General features: G+C 36.7%; 1 protein-coding gene across 1 annotated transcript in view; it reads left to right on the top strand.

The window, feature by feature from the left end:
• Nucleotides 1-20269, top strand: part of BicC (protein bicaudal C) — a 345922-nt gene that overhangs the window by 275511 nt on the left and 50142 nt on the right. Inside the window, exons 11-12 of the mRNA XM_067138510.2 lie at nt 4450-4557; nt 11572-11697. Of these exons, the coding sequence (XP_066994611.1) occupies nt 4450-4557; nt 11572-11697 (234 nt within the window). The remainder of the gene's footprint in view (nt 1-4449; nt 4558-11571; nt 11698-20269) is intronic.

Raw genomic sequence — 20269 nt, 5'->3', positions numbered from 1 at the left:
AAGTGGCGCCGCAATGTGAGCAACACCATAGGTCTGCGTTATATGTATTACATTGCCTAGGAGTAGTACCACAATGTGTGGAATACTGCAAGTCTATGCTACTTTTGATTAGTACTGCAACATGACAAATACCATGGTTCTACTTCACTAGCAATAAGTACCATTGAGGGGCTGATGACCAGGATTTTGGACCCCTTTAGACAACACCACCACACTTCTGTGTATAATAAATCTTTTATTGTAACCGGTTCCAGGCTTTGGAATTCCCTGCCAGTAGGTGTCAGGGGCATTGACTCTTTCCCCAAATTTAAAATATCTTGCCGAGACTTCCTGTTGAGAGTTACCGATTGAAGTGTGTATTGTGTGCGTGTGATTGGTAATTGTAAAATTAAAAATTGTTTCTGTTAGTTTTATATAATGTAAACGTAAGGGTAGTTGACAAGTGTGTTCATTGTAAGTGTGTGTGCAAGTGTCTGTGTGAGATAGAAAAGAGGACTGAAGTAACGAGCTAATAAGCTGCATATTGTGTGGGTGTGTAACTTAAGCTTAATTTAGGAAATAGTATAAGTAGTATAATTAGTAATAGGCAACCTTAATATTATTTGTTGTATTATGGTTAAGTGTCAGAGAGGGTCGTGTGCCCTAACTTCGCCACATGAAAGAAGCCATAATAAATAAATAAATAAATAAACAAGCATCATCGATTCAGGATTGTGCTTTAGAAGCACTCCTTTGGTCACTAATACTATTTTTTTATGCTAGTTTCTGGGAATGTGGGGCTTTGCAGGTCGGATCCACCGATTGTCTTACATTCATATTCATCCATTCATTCTTCATCACATTTTGAATTCTGGTCAGTATATAACTTTGGACTTTTAAATTCTCATTATATTTTATCTCATTTCGTACTATTGGGTGCCGATGACCTAGATGTTTGGTCATTTAAACAACAAGCAGCATCATCATCATCATAATAAGACCTTATAAAATATCTAATATAAAAGAAACGCACATTAAAATCTACAATAATTCTCTTCCATGTTACTGTCTAAAACCTATCCTATGTTCTCTCTTGAAGAAAAATATTAAAATCTTATCACATTGTGAAAAAAGAGTGCAGTTCATTGAGTATAACATTCCACTTCTTTAACTGTATTGAATGTGTTATTCAAAAAGTATCAATTGATGAATTCAAAGTTATGCAAAAGCCAATAAGAAGTGCCTATATTTTGCTTGGCATGCAGAACCCTTCTTATTGAAGGAAACGGATACGGTGAAGTACAATGCTATGTTATGCCAGCCACAAAGTCTTATCCTACAATGAAAAGTCTAATATTGAAAATCCCATAAGAAGCACTAATAAAATTAAAGATATGATAAAGATTAATCGGTTTAAAAAATCTCAACTGGAAATTAGTTCAATTTTTTAAAAGAATGTTGTTTCATGGTATCTAAATCAGTTGAATTCTCTTTGTGAAAAGAACAGGGTTCAGCATGTACATACTGTAATTTTCTTCACCTTTTACATTTTACTAAATCTTTTGTCTTGATTTTACCTTCAGCCTTTTTTGCTGTTGGAAATTTTTGTCTTACCATTGGTTATTGGTGAAACTTCGTCAGAACCTACAAATATTATGTCGAGTTAGGCATTATGAGAAACTGCTACCAATTCAGTTTCCAACACACCTGGACTATTTCCATCTTTCCAGCTTCCACTGTAAAATAAAATAATCTGTTTTCATAATCAGCTCTTCACTGAAGTATCACAAACTTCGATTTAATCTGGAAGTTCTGTGGAATGGGTAGTCTAAGCCCACTTTTCAGGATTCTTGTCATATGTCCTGAAAAAGCAGCTGTTATTAGCTATTCCACCGTATCCTGATTTGCAGCCTGCAAAAAACACACTGGCATGTGAATTCTGCACTGTAATTTAAATAGTTCCTTAAAATGAATAATCCTACCTTTCCTCTAGCATTTTACATCCTCCTTTTCTGTGTGTGTTTCTATAACAATTTCCATACTCTGCACAGAAATAACTACATATGTTATGGATTGTGTAAGCTGGCAGTTGTAGTTTAACATGCACCAAACTATTTTGCTCCCCTAGGATTACACCTTCAAATTTACAGTATATAATGTTGCACAAACTTTTTAAAAGTTTTCAGCAAATATATTAATTGAATACAAATGAATGAAATCACTTGCAAAAATATAAACTTTGACTGTACAACACTTCATAGCAATGTTATAGTTTAGCTCCTAATTTTAACTGCGTAATATTATTTCGCAACAGACATAAGTATTCCCCCATTAGACACATGCTAGTTTCTTTTATACTTAATTGATTGGAGATATTATATTTTATAAATTACCAGTAATTTCTGATGACTGAAAGGGGACAAGTGCAACATTTAAGAATAAAATATGCACTTTAACAACAAAACCTGTCTGAGAAGGTGTGAATTACAAAATATACAGTGGCAGATTATCAGGGATCTTAAAACTAAAAATTGCTACTAGGAGATGCTCATTTTACTATCACTAAATTTACTGAATTACAATTTGCAGTTGTTTGAAAGTTAAATTGCAGTAGAGTTTTCCACTAAACACGGTTTCTACTCAATGATCATAATCAAACTAGCAGCCACATGGCATATTGAACTCCTGCTTTCCAATACAGCCTCCAAAGTGCAGTGTCAGTCCAGAATGGTTCACGTCACGACTCGTAAGTCCTGTTGAACTCCATATAGCTGTCTGACTTGTGATAGTCTCGTAGTTGCTTGCATTCACTCATTAGACTCGCTTAACCTTGACAAATGTTTGCCAACTGCATTATTCATGTAGGACCACAGAAGATTCTCATGGTTTTGTCTCCCAGATAATTCTTGGCATCTGCTAGATAAAGTAAACTCTTTCAAGATTAAAACTGTGTCCACCTTTTCAATACAAATATATATTTTTAGTGGTTAAATTCTACATGAATGAAACACACCAGTTAGGGACATGTTTCGCCCTAGTTATGGGCATCTTCAGCCTATATTAATCCTAAGATCAAGAATTAAAAATATAAACATTGGAACTTATAGTAAACTAACTTAATACTAAATACAATTGTCTTATGCTATTTACACATTTTACAATATGTACAGTATGTACAATAAGTGCATTAACTTTGCCAGAATGTATGAACAATGAATTACATTTTTTACAATGACCAGACCTCCAATTGAAGATTGGATTGATCACAACTTAAATTGGGGCTTCTCAATAGTATTGACTAGAATTTATCACTGCATTAGTTGGGGTTTCTTCAGCTGTTATAGTCGCCTGAGTCATAAGAATTCTTACAACACCAGAAACTTGGATAAAATCGTTAATATTCAATTTATAGTCCACACGTAGTTGGAAATGAAATCCATTCAAACAAAGACAACATTTGGGCCAAAAATAAATGAAATTTATATAATTGTAAATTTAAGAGGGCTTTCATTTGTATATTGCTTTAATTACATTTCTTATCCAAATCTCGTTGACCTTATTCTGAATTCTATTCATATTATGAAAAATGAAATTTGAATTAACTTATTTTATAATGACTAGAATTCCAATTGTGGATTGGATTGGTCAAGCGTGAATAGGGGTTTCTCAAAATGTATTGACTAGAATTTATCACTGCGTGAGTTGGGGTTTCATCAGCAGATATGGTTGCCTGAGTCGTAAGAAATTTTAACAATACCGGAACCTTGGTTAAAGTCGTTCATGTTAGGTTCTGAAACAGTTTGAATATTCCTTTAGAAAGAAGCATGGTTATGTTTTAAGGTTGAAGCGTGTAAGTAGGATATATATATATATTTGTATTGAAAAGGTGGACACGATAATTTTAATCTTGAGTTTACTTATTGTATCTTCAATACGGAACAAAATGAGATTAGTTACTTGTTACTTGTAATCTGCTAGATTGTTAATCAGCTTCCAGCTTCTTCTAAGGAGCTTCCTTATAGTAGGTCTCAACAATTCACCGGCGCATGCTGCTGATCTGCACACATCGTCTTCTCTCGACGCACACGTGTGACCTTCATTTTCACAAAATCATTATCGCATACCTTTAAATATATGAAAAGGAACATACATTTTGAGGGGTACACAGCTGTGAGCTTATATTTGGAAGATAATGGTTTCGAACCCCACTGTCGGCAGCCCTGAAGATGGTTTTCTGTGGTTTCCCATTCTCGCACACAGCAAATGCTGGGACTGTACATTTAGACCGTGGCTGCCTCGTTCCCACTCCTATCCCTTTCCTATCCCATCATCGCCATAAGACCTATCTGTAATGGCATGATATAAAACAACTAGTAAAATAATATGCGACATCTTTTTATGCAAGGTGAAAGTAAATAATTGTTACTGTTATTATATCAGAAAAAATAAATATTTTGCTATAACTTTCAGATTATTCTGCAGTGAGTAGTACAGTTAGCTCACTCTCTACAAGCCCAGTTGAATCTCTACATGGCTCTCCTGTGCAGACTGGAACTCCAGTAGTGGAAAAAAGTCTGCGTAAGTACATTAACATTCATAGTATGTACTTTAAAGAAAACTTGTGCAAAGACATCAACCTCCTTAAGATTTTAATAGTATATTTACTGTTTCTTCATATTCTATCAGTTGGAGGAGGTTGTAAGTTCGGTGATGACCAAGTATAACTGAAATGTGGAATTTCAAGGAAGCTAAAAATTAGACTATTCATCTATTATAACTATTCTCTATTACATTTAACCATGTACTTCTGCTGATTCCACAGTTTTCAGATTTTTAGATGCCAAGGTTAAGTCCCTAATGGCTTGTAAGAGGGCCATTTGTAAGATGAAATACAGTGCCCATTAATCAATGTGCAAGTCTTCAGTTTATTCAATTTTTTACTTGATTTTTGTTCTTCAAATGTTTTATAGTTGCTGAAGGTTATAATAAAGTGTGTTTAAAAGAATATGTCAATATATTGCACTTCAAATGTAATTTTGATTTATCAAATTTTTTGTATCAACAGTATAGTTGCAAATGGAGGAGAGTAGAGGCATTTTTTAAATTCACCGAGGCTTGCAGACTGAACACTGAAAGGCATAAGTCTATAATGATGTACTTTCTCAATGACAGAACGTTAATAATACTTGCTTGTATGCTGGGTACAGTGGTAAGGCAACTTTAAAGTTTTTAATCTGTTGAAATACTAATTATAACACACACAACAGTATAGCATACCTGGAGGGAGACACTAACAAACAAAGGATGACATATTTTGTTCTACAGTAACATCTTCAGATTCTATTAAATCATCTAATATTGTTTACATTGCATAAACTTGTCAGTGATTGTGAATTTGTGACATTGTGAGCAAGCAAGACACAGTTATCTTTGTAAATTTGAGAAAGTTTTGTATGCTTATCTTAACCCTTTCCTAGCCAAATTATTTAAGAAACACATTTTTTGAAACCATGCTTTTTTTGTGGTAATGGGAGGTCATGCCTTTGCTGGCAGGACCTAGTGTTTACAGTGCACTATGTCTTCTGGTATGGGCTAGAGCAATTTTGTTACTTTCATTGATCAGTCACTGTCTTATCCTTGGCTTAGACAATATGAAAGTGACTGAGGTATGAGCGCTGCTAGTAATGCCATTCCTTGTGCAGCCAGTCCCTGCTATGAATGGTGTGAAAATGTTGCTCATAGGGTCGGTTGGTGCATGCATTTCAGTGGGCTTGGCAGACTGATATGTAATAGCAACTTCTGGCTTGGTGAGGAAAGCAACGGGAAACTACCTCACTCCTCATTTCCCTAGTACGCCTCTTCAGTGATGCCTAGGCCATCTATGACAGCTGATGGCAGAGCTGTTGAGGATCCAACCCGGGCTGAAGACTGAACATACAATGGGAGGTCAAGGAATGAGAAACTATTTTTTCGTAATTTTACAAATGATGATGATGATGATGATGATGATGGCAATCACTTGTAATTGAGTAGGTTTGTCTTCCAGACAGGATGCCTCTTCATCTATGCGTTCGGAGGTGACTATACAGTCCAATCCGGGAGTTACGCAATTTGCCACAGTGATGAGAGGTAGTCCCACGTGGAGCAGTCATGTTGTTTCTATTTCTCCTCGGCACTTGTTTCTTTCCTACGTTGCCTCTTGTCAATCGCTGTACATCAGCGGTTTTCTTCGAAAGATAGTGTGCCATGATGTACTAGTGATCTCCAGGATGAACGGTCAATGGCTAAGTTCTCCCAGTTATCAACATCGTTACATCTCTTCACGTTAGCCTTCATTACATCTTTAAATTGCTTCCTCTGACCGCCTACACAGCATTTACCTACTGATAGCTCAGAGTAAAACACTTGTTTGGGAATGTGATTATTGGGCATGTGAAGTACGTGCCCTGTCCATCGCAGCTGGCACCTTAAAACCATCAATTCTATACTGGTGGTGTGTGCCTCTTTAAGAACGCTGATATTTGTGCGCCTGTCTTGCAAAGTTATTTGCATTATTCTCCTCAAGCAACGCTTGATATTGTTCCAGCTTCTTAAGGTGTCGACTGTAGCATGTCCAGGATTCAGATCCGTAGAGTAAGGTTGGAACTACAACAGAATTTTACACAAGAATCTTCGTTGTGATATTCACATCACGATTGTCAAAAACTATCTTAACTTAGCAAAGAATGCTCCTGCACAGTTAATTCTGTGTTGGATTTCTGAATCTATATTTGCACTTGATCAGAGGTGCTGCCAAGGTATAGGAAGGTGTTTAAAACTTGAAGGTTCACTCCATCAATTGTGATATTGATATCTCTTTGACCTTCCCTAGGGGCTGGTTAGTATAGGATCTGTGCTTTGCTGGTATTCAGTTTCTGATCTTGTTGTACACGTCAGGAAAAGCAATCGGGATTATCACAAGCTTTTCTAGTGTCTGAGCTATGACAGCATTATCATCAGCATACTGTAACTCAACTAATGCTGCAGAGAATGTCAGAGTTCCTGCCTTTAAATGGCTCAAATTAAAAAGTTACCATCCATCCTGTAAGTTATATGTATTCCTGGAGGGAGATCATCTGACAAGTTCCATGACAATGGCAACATACAAGGAAAATAAAGTGGGGGCTATCACACAGTCTTGCCTAAAACCAGTATTGATATGGAATGGCTCTCTATTGAAAATATCTTCAATTTCTGCTTATTACACCGGTTTAGGTAAGTAAATTATACCACAGAAACACCAGCTTCCTCACGCACATCCTTTTATTACGAGCTGTTGATTACAACTGACATTCACACACACCAAGCACTTCAAACATTCAAAGAACATAGCAAACCAAGATAAACTACTTGACACAATTTATCAGAGTTGCCAACACATAACCTTAATGTTGGTTTTCTTAAAACTACTACAAGATATATATACATTGCATCTTATTTTTATTTTTATGAGAAAACACAACATTCCAACACACTCCAATAGAGCTGTTGCCAATGACAGCTGCCATCATATCAGTGTAGAGCAATTTCAAGATGGAAATAAATTTCTGTGGAAAACCATATAGAGCTAAAATTTTCCACAAAGCTTCTCTGTTCAGAGTCAAATACCTTAGTAAGATTAATAAAGGCAATATAAAGATGTCTATTTTTTTCTCTACATTTTTCCTGAAGTTGACGAGCTGTGAATATCATATCTATGGTTCCTACAGAAGGCCTGAAGCCACACTGATTCTCTGGAACTATTTTCTCCACCAAGGGTACAATACAATTTGCCAAGTTTCGAGCAATAAGCTCTCCCAGGCACAACAGTAAGGATATTCCCCAATAGTTATAGCAGTTTGTTCGATATCCTTTCTTGAATATGGGAACTACCAGACTGTCTCTGAAATCAGGAGGCATTTCTTCAGTGCTCCAAATTTTGACAGTCAGTTCATGTATGTGTCTTAGGAGTTCCACCCTTCTTTCAGAACTTCCACTGGTATACCATCAGGACCAGAGGCTTTGTGACGCTTTGCTTGATTGACAGTATGCTTAACTTCATCTAGTGTTAGACATGATAGTGTATAGGCTTTTGTGCTTACTCCGTGTCAAGAAAATAAGGTGAAATTCTTAACATTTTGCAGAGAACTGTGCTCTGCGTCCTCAGAAGAAATCTCTACTGTCCACGAGAAAGGCTTCTTAAACAATGACACTTTGAATTTTGAATGTTATAATAGAACTGGAAATGGTATGTTCATTCACCACCAGATGGCCCCCAGGATGTGGCAGAATGCTAGCGTTCAAAGCAGAAGCTGACTGAACCATCACAATCAGTTCATCAATTCATGTAGTGTTGGCGGGGAGCAAAGTTCTTCATTGATGGGAGCTTGTTTTAATATATCATACACCTGTTCATCAATAATAAATTCCTGGTGCAAGAGGTCTTCAAAATGCTCTTTCCACCTATTCGTGATGGAGTATTGATCTTTTAAAAGAGTACTATCGCTGGATCAAAGGGGATTCTTCCCAAAGGTGGTGGGACCATAAACTGCTTTTGCCGTTTGGAAGAACTGTCGTGGATCTTTATCTGCTGGATATTGCAACTCTTTTGCCTTTGCTGTCCACCATGCATTCTTGAGCTCACAGGTTTTTCTTTGGACATTTGCTTTGGCAATACTTACGGCTTGTGTCTGAGAGTGGGAGTTCATGTCCCTTCGCCATGCTTGCAAGGCTTTTCTCTTCTCTGAGATCAATGCTTCAATTCCTTCATCATTTTTATCAAACCAGTCCTGATGTTTTCTGGTCTTATATCCTACTTTTTCTTTGCAAGCATCTTGAATAATGGTCTTCAGACTCTCCCAGTATTGCATTACATCGGGTTGATATTCCTTCGGCAAAGTCTGATGAAGGAGCTCTCTGTATTTTGAAGTAATTTCTGTATTGCCAAACTTCTCGGTGTCCAAAGTATGTCTGCAGCTCTTCTGTTGTTTCCTCCTCTGGTTGGACAGTGACAAAAGCATCAGCTCTTGTTATTGCTTTGGTGATGAGAACATCGCATAGATCTTGCTTGCAGACTATTACATAGTCAATGAGGTGCCAGTGTTTCAATCTAGGATGCTGCCATGTTGTTTTGAAGCGATCCCTTTGGCGAAAGATGGTGATTATCAATCCATGTTCAGCAAATTTTGAGAAGAGCCTAATACCACTTGAGTTTTCACTGCCAACTCCCTCCTTGCCAATGACACCATTCCATACTTTGTGGTCCTTTCTCACTCTGGCATTAAAATTGCCAAGGAATATGATTTTTGTCTAGGCGATTGATGTTTGATAGGATGTCGTCCAGATCTGAATAGAATGTTTCTTTGATGTCATCAGTCTAATGTGGGGGCATATGCGCAAATTACTGTGGCATGCTGGTCGCCATTTAATAGAAGTCTTGAAACAGATTTTATTTTACATAAGACACGTGTTAAATAAGCCTTATTTAAGCGGACACTTTGAATTCTGGACAGCGGACATCTCCATTAGTCTCGTCCACTTGTCTTAAGCAGACACTTTACACATCCAGGGCACTGTCAAGGCCACCATTCTTTCCCTTAATATAATTCCGCAGACATAAGGGAATCCCTTTTGAATATTTGTACTATTTTGAGTCCAAGGAAATGATATGAAACATGCATAAAAATGCTGAAGTAGCTGTGAAGTTAATGGTTCTGTACAGGGTTCTTTCCAAACCTTTCATTATGGTCATCTTGTGTTCTAATTAGTGCACATTCTGAGAAATTGAGTAGCTTGGGAATGCTACCAGTGACTGCTTACTCACAAGTTACCAAGGGATTTGCCACCATGTCTTGCATCATTCTACTCGTACTTCAGACTGTCGCTGATTCAGTCGAGGTCAGGTAATTCAGTTAAACTTTACAAGGAAGACACATTCATGTGCTGATTGAGTCAGAAATACTATATCATTTCAATTGTTCAGTAAGCATGAGTAGGAGGGACGAGCAAGAATAGAAAAAATGTAGTGTGAAAGGACTGTTAGTGAGAAATCCCCCTGAAGAATTAAACTGCAGGAAAAAGAGAATAAAAGTGACATTTTAAGTAAGTGGGAGGAAAATAGGATTGCAGTATATGAGTAGTTCATATGTGTTTAAGCAAAGAAAGTATGAGCGAGTAGGCCAATGTTACAAGAAAGAGTGAGAAATTCCAAGTAACCTGATATTTGAGGTTAACTGAATAAAGAATTTGTGCCACACTGGGTGGTTATTAACATTTTTGAGAATATTGCAGTTAAGAAAAAGTGCTAAATTTGTACATCCAGCTGAATGAAAGCTGTAATGAACGTAAAGGCTGTAAAATCACTCATACCTTCCAGACAAATATTTAGTTGTCTAATGTCTAAGCAAAACAAGCTTGGGAATTATACTTCCCAATAACTAAACACTTGCACACAAATCAGGACATAGAATGTGAATGTATGAATTCATTGTATACTGCATAGAATAAAACTAATTTACTCTGAATACAGCTCAAACCATAATTTCAGGTAGAATAAGGGGTGTACAAAACCTCCAATATTTCTTTGATTGAAGGATGTTCCACCGATACAGGCTACAAGAGAAAACAAAGTTCATAAACAAACTGTAAGATGGCCTATATGTGTGTAACTCAAATTATATGTTCTAGCTTGTCTAATATTGAGAACACCGCTAGTAATACGACTGTAACATAATAAGAAATTCCGGAGATTAATAATTATGGTTAAAGTTAAGAACGTGAATTCCTGTGTTTTACCACTTCATAAACCATATTTATTTACACATAGTGCATCTTATAATGTGCTCTGTCTATAACAGAAGCACTACAAAATTATTTATAATAACTTAAATAATTTCGAATTGCTTATATACGGTAGATTTTTCTGGAGCAAAAATTCACTTTGCATCCCAAAAACATGGACTCCTCGCTTCCAATACAGTAGACCTACACATAGGTAAGTAAACAAGCCCAGCAATGTAGAAACTCAAAATGTACAGAGAAGAATTTTTTCTTGATTTTCTCCGAGTCCACACCAGGTAACAGCGCAAATCAAATGTGGGAACAGTTGCTCAATAGCACAATCGCTGACAAAATGGGAATTATATCATCCACTGGCCATGAATGGAAGCTGCTAACGGTCCATTACCTCCAGCAACTTTGTTTGAACTGAGGCCAGTTCCCTTGTTCCAAGCATAGTTTGCTATATAGGGGGTGAAGGGAGGGCAGTGGACAATAACCCAGTTCATTGGAGAGGAAAGGGGAAGTGCTACTTGGTTATATTGTATTTTTCTTGATGTTTATTAGCCAGTAAATGCATGATGATGATTGTTGATGGAATGAAAGTGTGGAAATTAATTTAAAGATTATCGTGCAAGACATTATTTTTAGTGATAAATAAAAACAAACCAAAATATCATAAGTGGCAAGTATGTCTACATTCCCAAAAGAAAAGTAATGGCAAAATACATCACTGAAGGGTATTTTAACTCTTCCACTTAAAGTAATGAATTATTACTATTTTATTTTCCATTACAGATCTTGGATTTCCAGACTTCCCTGATCGTCGAGCACCAGGCTGCGAGAAGAAAACATTGGAAATTGCAGCACAGCGTGCCTTCTCCCAAGAAGATCGTGAACAAAAAATATTACAGGCTTACAGGGGTAAGTAAATATCTCAAGGTCTCTAACAATGTTTCAGTAAGAGATTTTTCTTTACTCACATTCTAAGTAATAAATTTTACAAGCAATCCATATGTCTTTGTCTGTCGTTGATGATAAGGTTAACCAAACAAGATCCACTGACACAGAATGTTCTAGAAGGGACTTCTAATTCAAGTAGATATGGCATTTAAAGCCTACATGTGCTCTTTATATTAGTTTCGTTTCAGACTGTAACTAATGTGTCGGTTGGACATTTCAACAGTACCTGTAAGTGGAAGAGTTAATTATTTTTATCAGTATTAGTATATTCTCAGTACAGTAGAACCTCATTAATCTGGACTAATTGGACGGTGTTATGCATGACTTGACCAAGCGCCAAATTGTCATTTCGAGATATTGACGTGAACGCATTTGTTAGCATATAAATTCGAGTTTTCAATGAATTGGCAGATTTCTTTCACCATAAGAAGGACTAAGGTCAGTTCTATTTACAGACTAATTACCAACTGCGTAGCAAGTCATTAAGTGTCTGATTATCCATAAAATGTCGCTTAGTCAATTTTAACTTTCTGAAGTAATTCATTCTTTCTATTTTGCATCAACTGACCAAGTGACAATTTTGTCGGTTGGTCATGTGATGCATATTAATGTTATGCTTTTACTTATATTTTACATTGGGGATTGTTCCTACGAAAGGGTAATAATCTAGGTAAACAGACGTATAAACTGTTTTGAGTAATGTTGAACAAAATTTCTGTTTATTATTCTACAGTACCATTACCATACATACAAAGAAACATATTATCCATACAATTACATACTGATATTTTACAGATGGGTTTCACTTATGCCGGCCTATCTACTTGATATCACTAATAACAGAAATTGAAATAAACTTCAGAATGTTCAATCTGATACAGGAATGGGAAGTATCATCAGCTTCATCTAAATTTCATCTTCAACAACGAAATAAAGTTGCTGGCGATCGAATCCATCAATATCGTCTTCAATACCCGGATGACTGCAGAGTTTACGATAAAAATCAGTGGCAACTTTTGGAATAAGTGACATCAAAGAGCGTATGTCACTGAGCTTCACTTCTGAAATGGGTTTTCTATTCGGCCACAGAGGTGTTAAAACATTGCTAAAATAGTGGGTCACGCCATTTTGTGAAGGACGACCAACAGCTTTCTTCTTCTGAATGTTTATTTCAACTGGCTGTCCTTTATATTCCTGCTTGAAGAAGATGCTAAATAGTTTGTCTTTATGTAGCTCTATCTCTTTTAATTTCAGCCAGTTTATCTTCTCTCTCAAATTATTTGTCTTCCGATTCACGATTTATTTCTCAAGTAAATCTGTACTTTTAAAATCCTCAGACTTCATTCTGTGAACAACTAAGGGGTTCCTCTTCCTACACAATTTCATCACATTAATGTAGTCCTCTGCTGTATACAATCTTTGCTGATGTTTCAGTGCACACTCTATGTCCCCGAAATCACTGTCATTGGGGAGAAAGCTGTGTCCTGGAACAAGCAAACGTTGAGTGATTTTTTTCACTGTGGGATGCTGTTCTAAGATAGCTTTTAACATCAAAACCATTTTTATGTTTCGGTTCTGTCCTCCACAGACTGTATTTGTAGGAATTCTAGGCAATGGCAAGGTTTTCTCTACGTTAAAGCAAAGAACTTCCAAGGTGCCATCTTGTTTTGCCTTCGACATGTCCGATGATCTCATATCCTGCGCAATTTTGGCTTGTTCAAGATGAGTTTCTATTTTTGTTTTTAAATTCTCGGCTTCGCATCCAGCTGTGTTTTAGATCTGAACTTCCGATGTGTCACAAACATTACATGTGTCCTTTTTCAGTGGTTTCCTTTTGATGTTGAACTGTGTGAGGAATATCTTCTTGCTTTTGATACAGGATTTGAAACCTCGTCCTTGTACATATCATACATTACATTGACTGTTATTTCAGGGGCATGAAATTCTGCTTGTGTCTTGCTTATCCTATAGTGAGATTTGTAACATGGAAACTTCTTTATGTGGTCTATGACTTCTTTCAGTTTATTTTCAGGGAGTTTATTCCTTCCACCAGCCAATCCACGGCGATCCACAATGCCCCTTGGTGACTGTATCTTCTTAATTGCCAGATGAACCTTTCCACTGGAGATCCTAAATGTTTGCAAGAAGAAACTTTTGCATACTTTGACACCGCGGATGGTGTAAGTTCTTGTGGCTATTCTTTTGTTGGAGTCCTTCACTCTCTTCCGTTTGACATCTTTTGTTGTTACCGTGGCACAAATAAGAGCTGTTTGTGCATCGTGTGATGTAGTACAATAGAAGTTTTAAACTCTTCTTTCAATGCATCAATTCCTATCTTGTTCAGACATTTACATGAACAAATGTATTCTCTAAATCCGTTGGGTTCTTTAAGATTTCCCAGCTGTGTGATATAGGTTTCATTTTGAACACATTTCATCTTCCTAATTCTTCGATTCTGAAACGGATATTTTCTTTTCCGACCTTTTCTTGGTCTCCCTTCTCCCAGAGAATCATTGTTTTGAGCTTCCAATAATTGAGATGCTTCATTCATCGGCTGAGGAGTTGAACAATGGGTCTGGCTAGCTGCATAATTAGAGATGCTGGAGCCTAAAACAACATGTTCATTAGTAGCATTGCTATCATCGGAACAAACGTCCGTGTGGGAATGAGAGAAGTGATGTTCGTCCAGTAATACAGGAACGGACTGCTGCTGATCGTCAGACTGTGAATTTTCCTGTAAAACAGAAATATTATATTGTGGAGTAAGAATGTATTTCTTCCTAGAAAAACCTTCCCCGACTCTGATCTACAGTATATGTCTGGCAATGCTATAGGATATGATGGTGTTTCTTTTCCATTAACTAAATCGTACTTACGTTCAACAATGTTGTTGCATCCATTCTGCCCTCAACAAAGTTTGAATCACTAGAGCAACTCAGTTCTAAATCTGAATAATCATTCTGAAGATTGCTAGGCGTGGCTGTATTACACCTCAGAACAGTACTTTGGGTAGCATGACAGCATTTTATTGGACTCAGCTCTGTTAGACTGCTGGAAAAAATTACATCTTTTGTGGATTCGTGAATGGGTGTCGCAATAGCTGGTGTCTGTGGATTTAAATCCAACTCATCATTCCTGCGTAATGAGAAGAGAATATAGAATGGTGAAACTATTTGAAAAACAATCCATAAGTAAAATGCATTTGTCATGTATGCTAGTGGTACTGTGATACAGGTTGAACAACTAACCTGCAATAATGTTTGCAAGTAGATTTCCTTCCTTGCTAACTCGACGATTCGTTGAGCTCTTGAGGAAGACCTAAAGTGATCCATGCCAAAACAGAAGTGAATAGTGTTAATAGGCACTCACTAAATAATTTTGTTGATATGAAGACGGTAGACAATCACGGAGAAACTTCACTGTTGTCACAGGAATAAAAAGGCGAGAAAGAGCAATACGCATAACATGACCAAGCGACCGCCAAATGTCGTTTAGTCAGGTAATGCAAAATTTAACTGCATGAGAGTGCCTTTGGTCAGTTGATGCAGAAATATCTTCAGGCGATATTTAGATTGGCGCATGGTCCTAATCGATTTATTTTCGATATAAACGATGTTCGAGTGTACGAATATTTTTTTTCATGTAGTTTGAAGCCTCGGCTACCAGGTGGTGTAGATATCTGGAAAATTGAGAATTGGCGCTTGGTCAAGTGATGCATAACACAGTCCAATTGGGACTCTAGGTTCTCCAAATTATTATAAGTCCGGATTAAACAAAATACAGTAGAAGTTGGTTATAGTGAGAATTTACAACAGTGAAAAATTTGCTTGCTTATAACAGATTGTCATTATATCCAATTTTTGAAAAAGTCGGGCGGACCCCCACTTGCATTAAAATCGGTATGAAACAGCAATCAGTTTTTTCAAAACTTGCGTTTTCGCAGACTTCACTATGGCTTACTTGTCAGTTATTTTTCTAATTCCGAGACAACATGAATGCCTATGTTCAATTTAATTCTAAAAAACTGAAGTAGTATAACTCCAGTGGCTTCTGTGGAAAAAGTTTCATTTCTTATTCACAGCATCATTTAACTTAATTAAATCTATATGCATCATAAAAATATGTTTCATGAGCCAGTAGTGATAACCTTCTCGCTATAAATTTACAAGGAAATAGCCTTTCCTAAATTAAACCAGACGTGAGAAAATACAGTGAAGCTTCATTAGGGATTTCTTCATTATAACAATTTCTTGCTTAGTACGCCGTAAATTTGAAGTCCCGATTCATGGCGTATCAAATCTATATAAAAATACCTTGCTTATCGTGTCGCAGATTTTTATGATTACAGTGTAGTACGATCACATTTTTTCTTGGCCCTGAAAATTTTCGTCATCCCTTGTGTAAGGAAGAGATTTCCAACACAGATTAGATCACTCGCCACAGGAGGCTGCTCTGAGAAAATTGCGCAAAAATGAGAAATGGCCTTGAATTCCTGAACTTTACAGGGTAAATTCCACCTTCGGGAAGGAAACTGTTAGCCTCAGGAAAGTTCAGTTTTGATCTCAGATTTTCATTGATATTGCTGAATAACCTAGAAAGCCTGTTTGTGCTTGTATTTTGCATTCCTCTCAGAAGTTTAGAAATTTATACAGTGTTGAGTCATAGACTGAAAGGTAGCGAATATTTGACACGTGAGAGCCTACGTACGGATGAGAAATACAATCGTGTTAACTAGCGTGGCGGTATTATTGTGTAGCCTAGTTACAGATACTGAAAATGTTGTGATATTTGCTTACTAATGAAGACAAAATTAAAATCCAGGAAGAGGACAAGCATCCACATCTTTCAACAGTGGCGCTTACGTTGATGCTCGTACCTTCGAGTTTCGACTAAAATCGATCGAAGTGTTGTCGCATTCGAGATGACTCTCCAAGTAATCCTCTCGCACACGGCGAAGTTTAACCTCCAAATAATTCATGGTTAAAGAGTATGACCAGAAAACAATGTTTAAGAACCTAATGGTCCAAAATATAAGACTTCAGCTGACTTTTATTTTAGAAAGTGTGTGATCTGCAAATAATGCACTCATACTCTCATGGATCCCAGTGCAATTGTTTGTCTGGTGTTTTACACACCTTATACACTGTTGATATTCAATATGTCCCCATGAAAACGCTTTTTGAATTTGTTCTCTTATCTTTTTTATGCCTCTTAATACTCATCTTTAGAAACGAGACAGCCCATCTCTTTCACTGGACTCGTACATACACAACGTGAAATATACTCGCGTCAGAAGAAAATAAAGCTTTTCTCTGTTGGATAGTTCTGATTCATGTATTAAATAGTATGTTTTCTTGTTCAACTCATTCTCTTTCCTTGTCCTCTGCTGAACATCAAAATGAGGTTTTACTGAATAAACTAACCTCTGAAATTGGTCATCCTTCCTGCGCCATATTTTAAAAAATAATGTTATCGACTTTACGACCCAATAACTGATTTTGCGGTTTTCAGAGACATTGATGTGCCAGAATTTATTCCCACAGGAGTTCTTTTATGTGCCTGTAAATTTACAGATACGAGGCTGACATTTTTGAGCCCCTTCAAGTATCACCGGACCAAGCCAGGATCGAACCTGCCAGGTTGAGGTCAGAAGGCCAGCGCCTCAACCGTCTGAGCCACTCAGCCAAGCCCGCCGTATTTTGAGATATCACATTCTTACTTAATTTCAGTACACAATATTAAATTAATTGATTGTTTACTTCAGCCTTTATTTCTAACTACTGTCGGCCAGGTCATTTATGCATTTATTACGGGAACATGTTCTCTTTCATTTTTTAATTGTGTTTACTGAACAGTCAGGGACAGTATTACTAATCGACTCTGAGATTCCCTTCGATTTCAAATGTCAGCAAAAGAGCTTGCTAGTGTACATAGTGCGAAAACTACACCGAAGATGATCGTTTGCATTCATTGTAATTGCTGGAGTCCATAAATATCGATAATGGAAATAACGCACGCTTAATTGCTCGTAATAACGGATGCAACAGTGATAGGGTTTTCACTGAAACCAAAGGATAATGCACAGTTTAATATAGGAATTATCAAGGGACATAAAAAAATCTGTTGTTACAACACAATTCTCGCTATATGCCCTACTCGCTATAGCGGACTTCTACTGTAACTCATGAAATGAGCGCAGGTACACGTTTAAACAGTTCATCTAGTAAAAGGAATGTGTACAGTAGAATATTTTAAATTCAACAAATACAAAGGTTATTTAGTATAGAAGGTATAATACTGTATTAGGCCCAACAAAATACAGAATAACTTACAGTACAGAGCTAGAACATGGCAACCAAGTCACACCTTCAATGACCACACTTGACATGCTTACTGGTTTGAGGAAACTGCTAATCTTTTGTTGTCTTCTTTTGACATTAATTTCTTTAATAATTAACTTGTGCAGATACCTGAAATATTCGTAATATGCAGATATGTTTTCATAGTTATCTTCACGTATTTAATGACAATGTTTAGATGGTCTTTAATTTCACTAAGTTTTAGCTTCGAGTTAATATCACCTGCTATCTCTGTCATACTCATCCATTTCAGAGCTTTCTGCAGCAATCACATTTTCAACGATCTCCTCCTCCTGAACTCAGCTTTATACTGTAATTGCATTTATGTATTTTTGATGTTGTTGTATGGCTGTCTGGACTGATGGAGACTGGATTAATGAGGTTCTATTGTACTTCTATTTCTTAATACATAACAACCTGCATTATAGGAGCTGTTCAGATTGCTGTCTGTCTGCATTTTGCATATACCTGACATTGTTCACGACATTTGCATTCATTTGTAACAGTTCAGCTTTTTCATAATTTTTTCCAATTTCTGCCCTGATATTTTCTTAATATGCAGGTTTCTCATTAAAATTTCCTTAACCTAACATAGGTGAACAAGTGGGGCATAATTGAAATCTACTTTCAACCTATTAGGTCATGTTACGTGGTACATTTAGTACATGTTCAAGAGGTGTTAAGTACAGAACAAAAATGGCCAACCGGACACCTGTGTGATCCGTGCTCATAACACGACCTAATAGGTTGAAAGTTTATTTAGATTACAATGCGGTTGTGAAAATTCAGTATTCATTCAGTGGGGCATAACTTCGTACTAATGATTCTGTCCCCAGAAATCTATCTTAATAATTTAACCCAGGTAGGATGGAGATTTTTCTCTTAACTGGTTCATTTTATCCAATCTCAAGCTGTTTTCATGTAAATTGATTCAATGGGTTGTCAATAACAGCCAGTTATCTTAGGAGAACAAATTTTGCGATGGTTGGTAATGCACTGAAGTTATATAATTATTGAATGCGACCCCATGTCGTTATTTAGGTGATAACGGTTGAGTTTTTTAGATATAGATATACTCAAACAATTCAGCCCCCCACCCCCATTTGCTTAACAACCCCTTAGTGACAGAATATCCAAGAATTATTTCTTAGTGAGCACCTACAGTGTAATATAAATGTACCCCAAAATTTTGTTTCTTTATGTCCAATAGTTTTGGCTCGGCGATGACGAATCGGTCAGGACGTATTCTATTATATAAATAGATAAGCAAAGGAGTCGGACATCTGTCTGCGTTCATAATTCGTAGCAAAAGCTAGCCAGAATATCTAATTCAGAATGAGGAAATGATATTGATAATAAACTTTATATGGGTTCCTTTCATAAAGTAAGCAGAAATGTCTGGCTGCATAGATTCAGTCCAAAGACAAATTTTGAACTACTGCTGACATTTTCTTGCAACTAATCTACAAACAAACAAAAAAATCATCTGTCCTCCAATGAGGGTGACCATTTCGATCCACAACACAACCAGATTACAATTTCAATAGAATTTACAAACATCAAAAAGTGAAAACTTATAATTGTTAATGATGTTATTGTCTTCTCTTTTTGGGGAGGAGTGTTAATCATGTTCTCAGGTATGGATGAAAATGAATGATCTGTAGAGAGTCCTTTATAATCTGTATTACCATTTGTTTCTGTTTCACAGAATAGAACTTTCAAATGTTGTAGTAAGGTTGTCTGATTAGGGAGGGTGCCTCTGGCTTTGAATGTCAGACCTCAGACAATACATCGATTCATACGTATTTTGTACTTTGCTGATGGGTAAGGCAAGAATTGTACACAAATTGCTTGTTTTTCTAGATCCACATCCAGGACTTAGAGTTTCTTTCAAAGCGAAACGTGGAATCTAAAATGTTCCTGTCCTTTTGGTTGATGGCTATCATGTCAGTCCTCTGATTAATCAATAGAGATGCAATGAACCTTATTCAACTCCCCCCATGCTGTCTCAGACTTCAGTCTTTCATATTATGCAGAAATTGGAATGTTTTGGACATGTAATAGACAACAAAGAGAAATATTGCATCCTTCTTTTTCTTCTTTTGAGACCACATGGGATCACTTCAATCAACCCCTTGGTTTGTCGATTTCTTAGTAGGAACTGTCCGAGCTTT

The sequence above is a fragment of the Anabrus simplex genome, chromosome 1, assembly GCF_040414725.1.
Source record: "Anabrus simplex isolate iqAnaSimp1 chromosome 1, ASM4041472v1, whole genome shotgun sequence".
In the NCBI taxonomy this organism is placed as follows: domain Eukaryota; kingdom Metazoa; phylum Arthropoda; class Insecta; order Orthoptera; family Tettigoniidae; genus Anabrus; species Anabrus simplex.
Note: the sequence above shows the minus strand (reverse complement) of the source record. Positions and strands in the feature narration are given on the sequence as shown.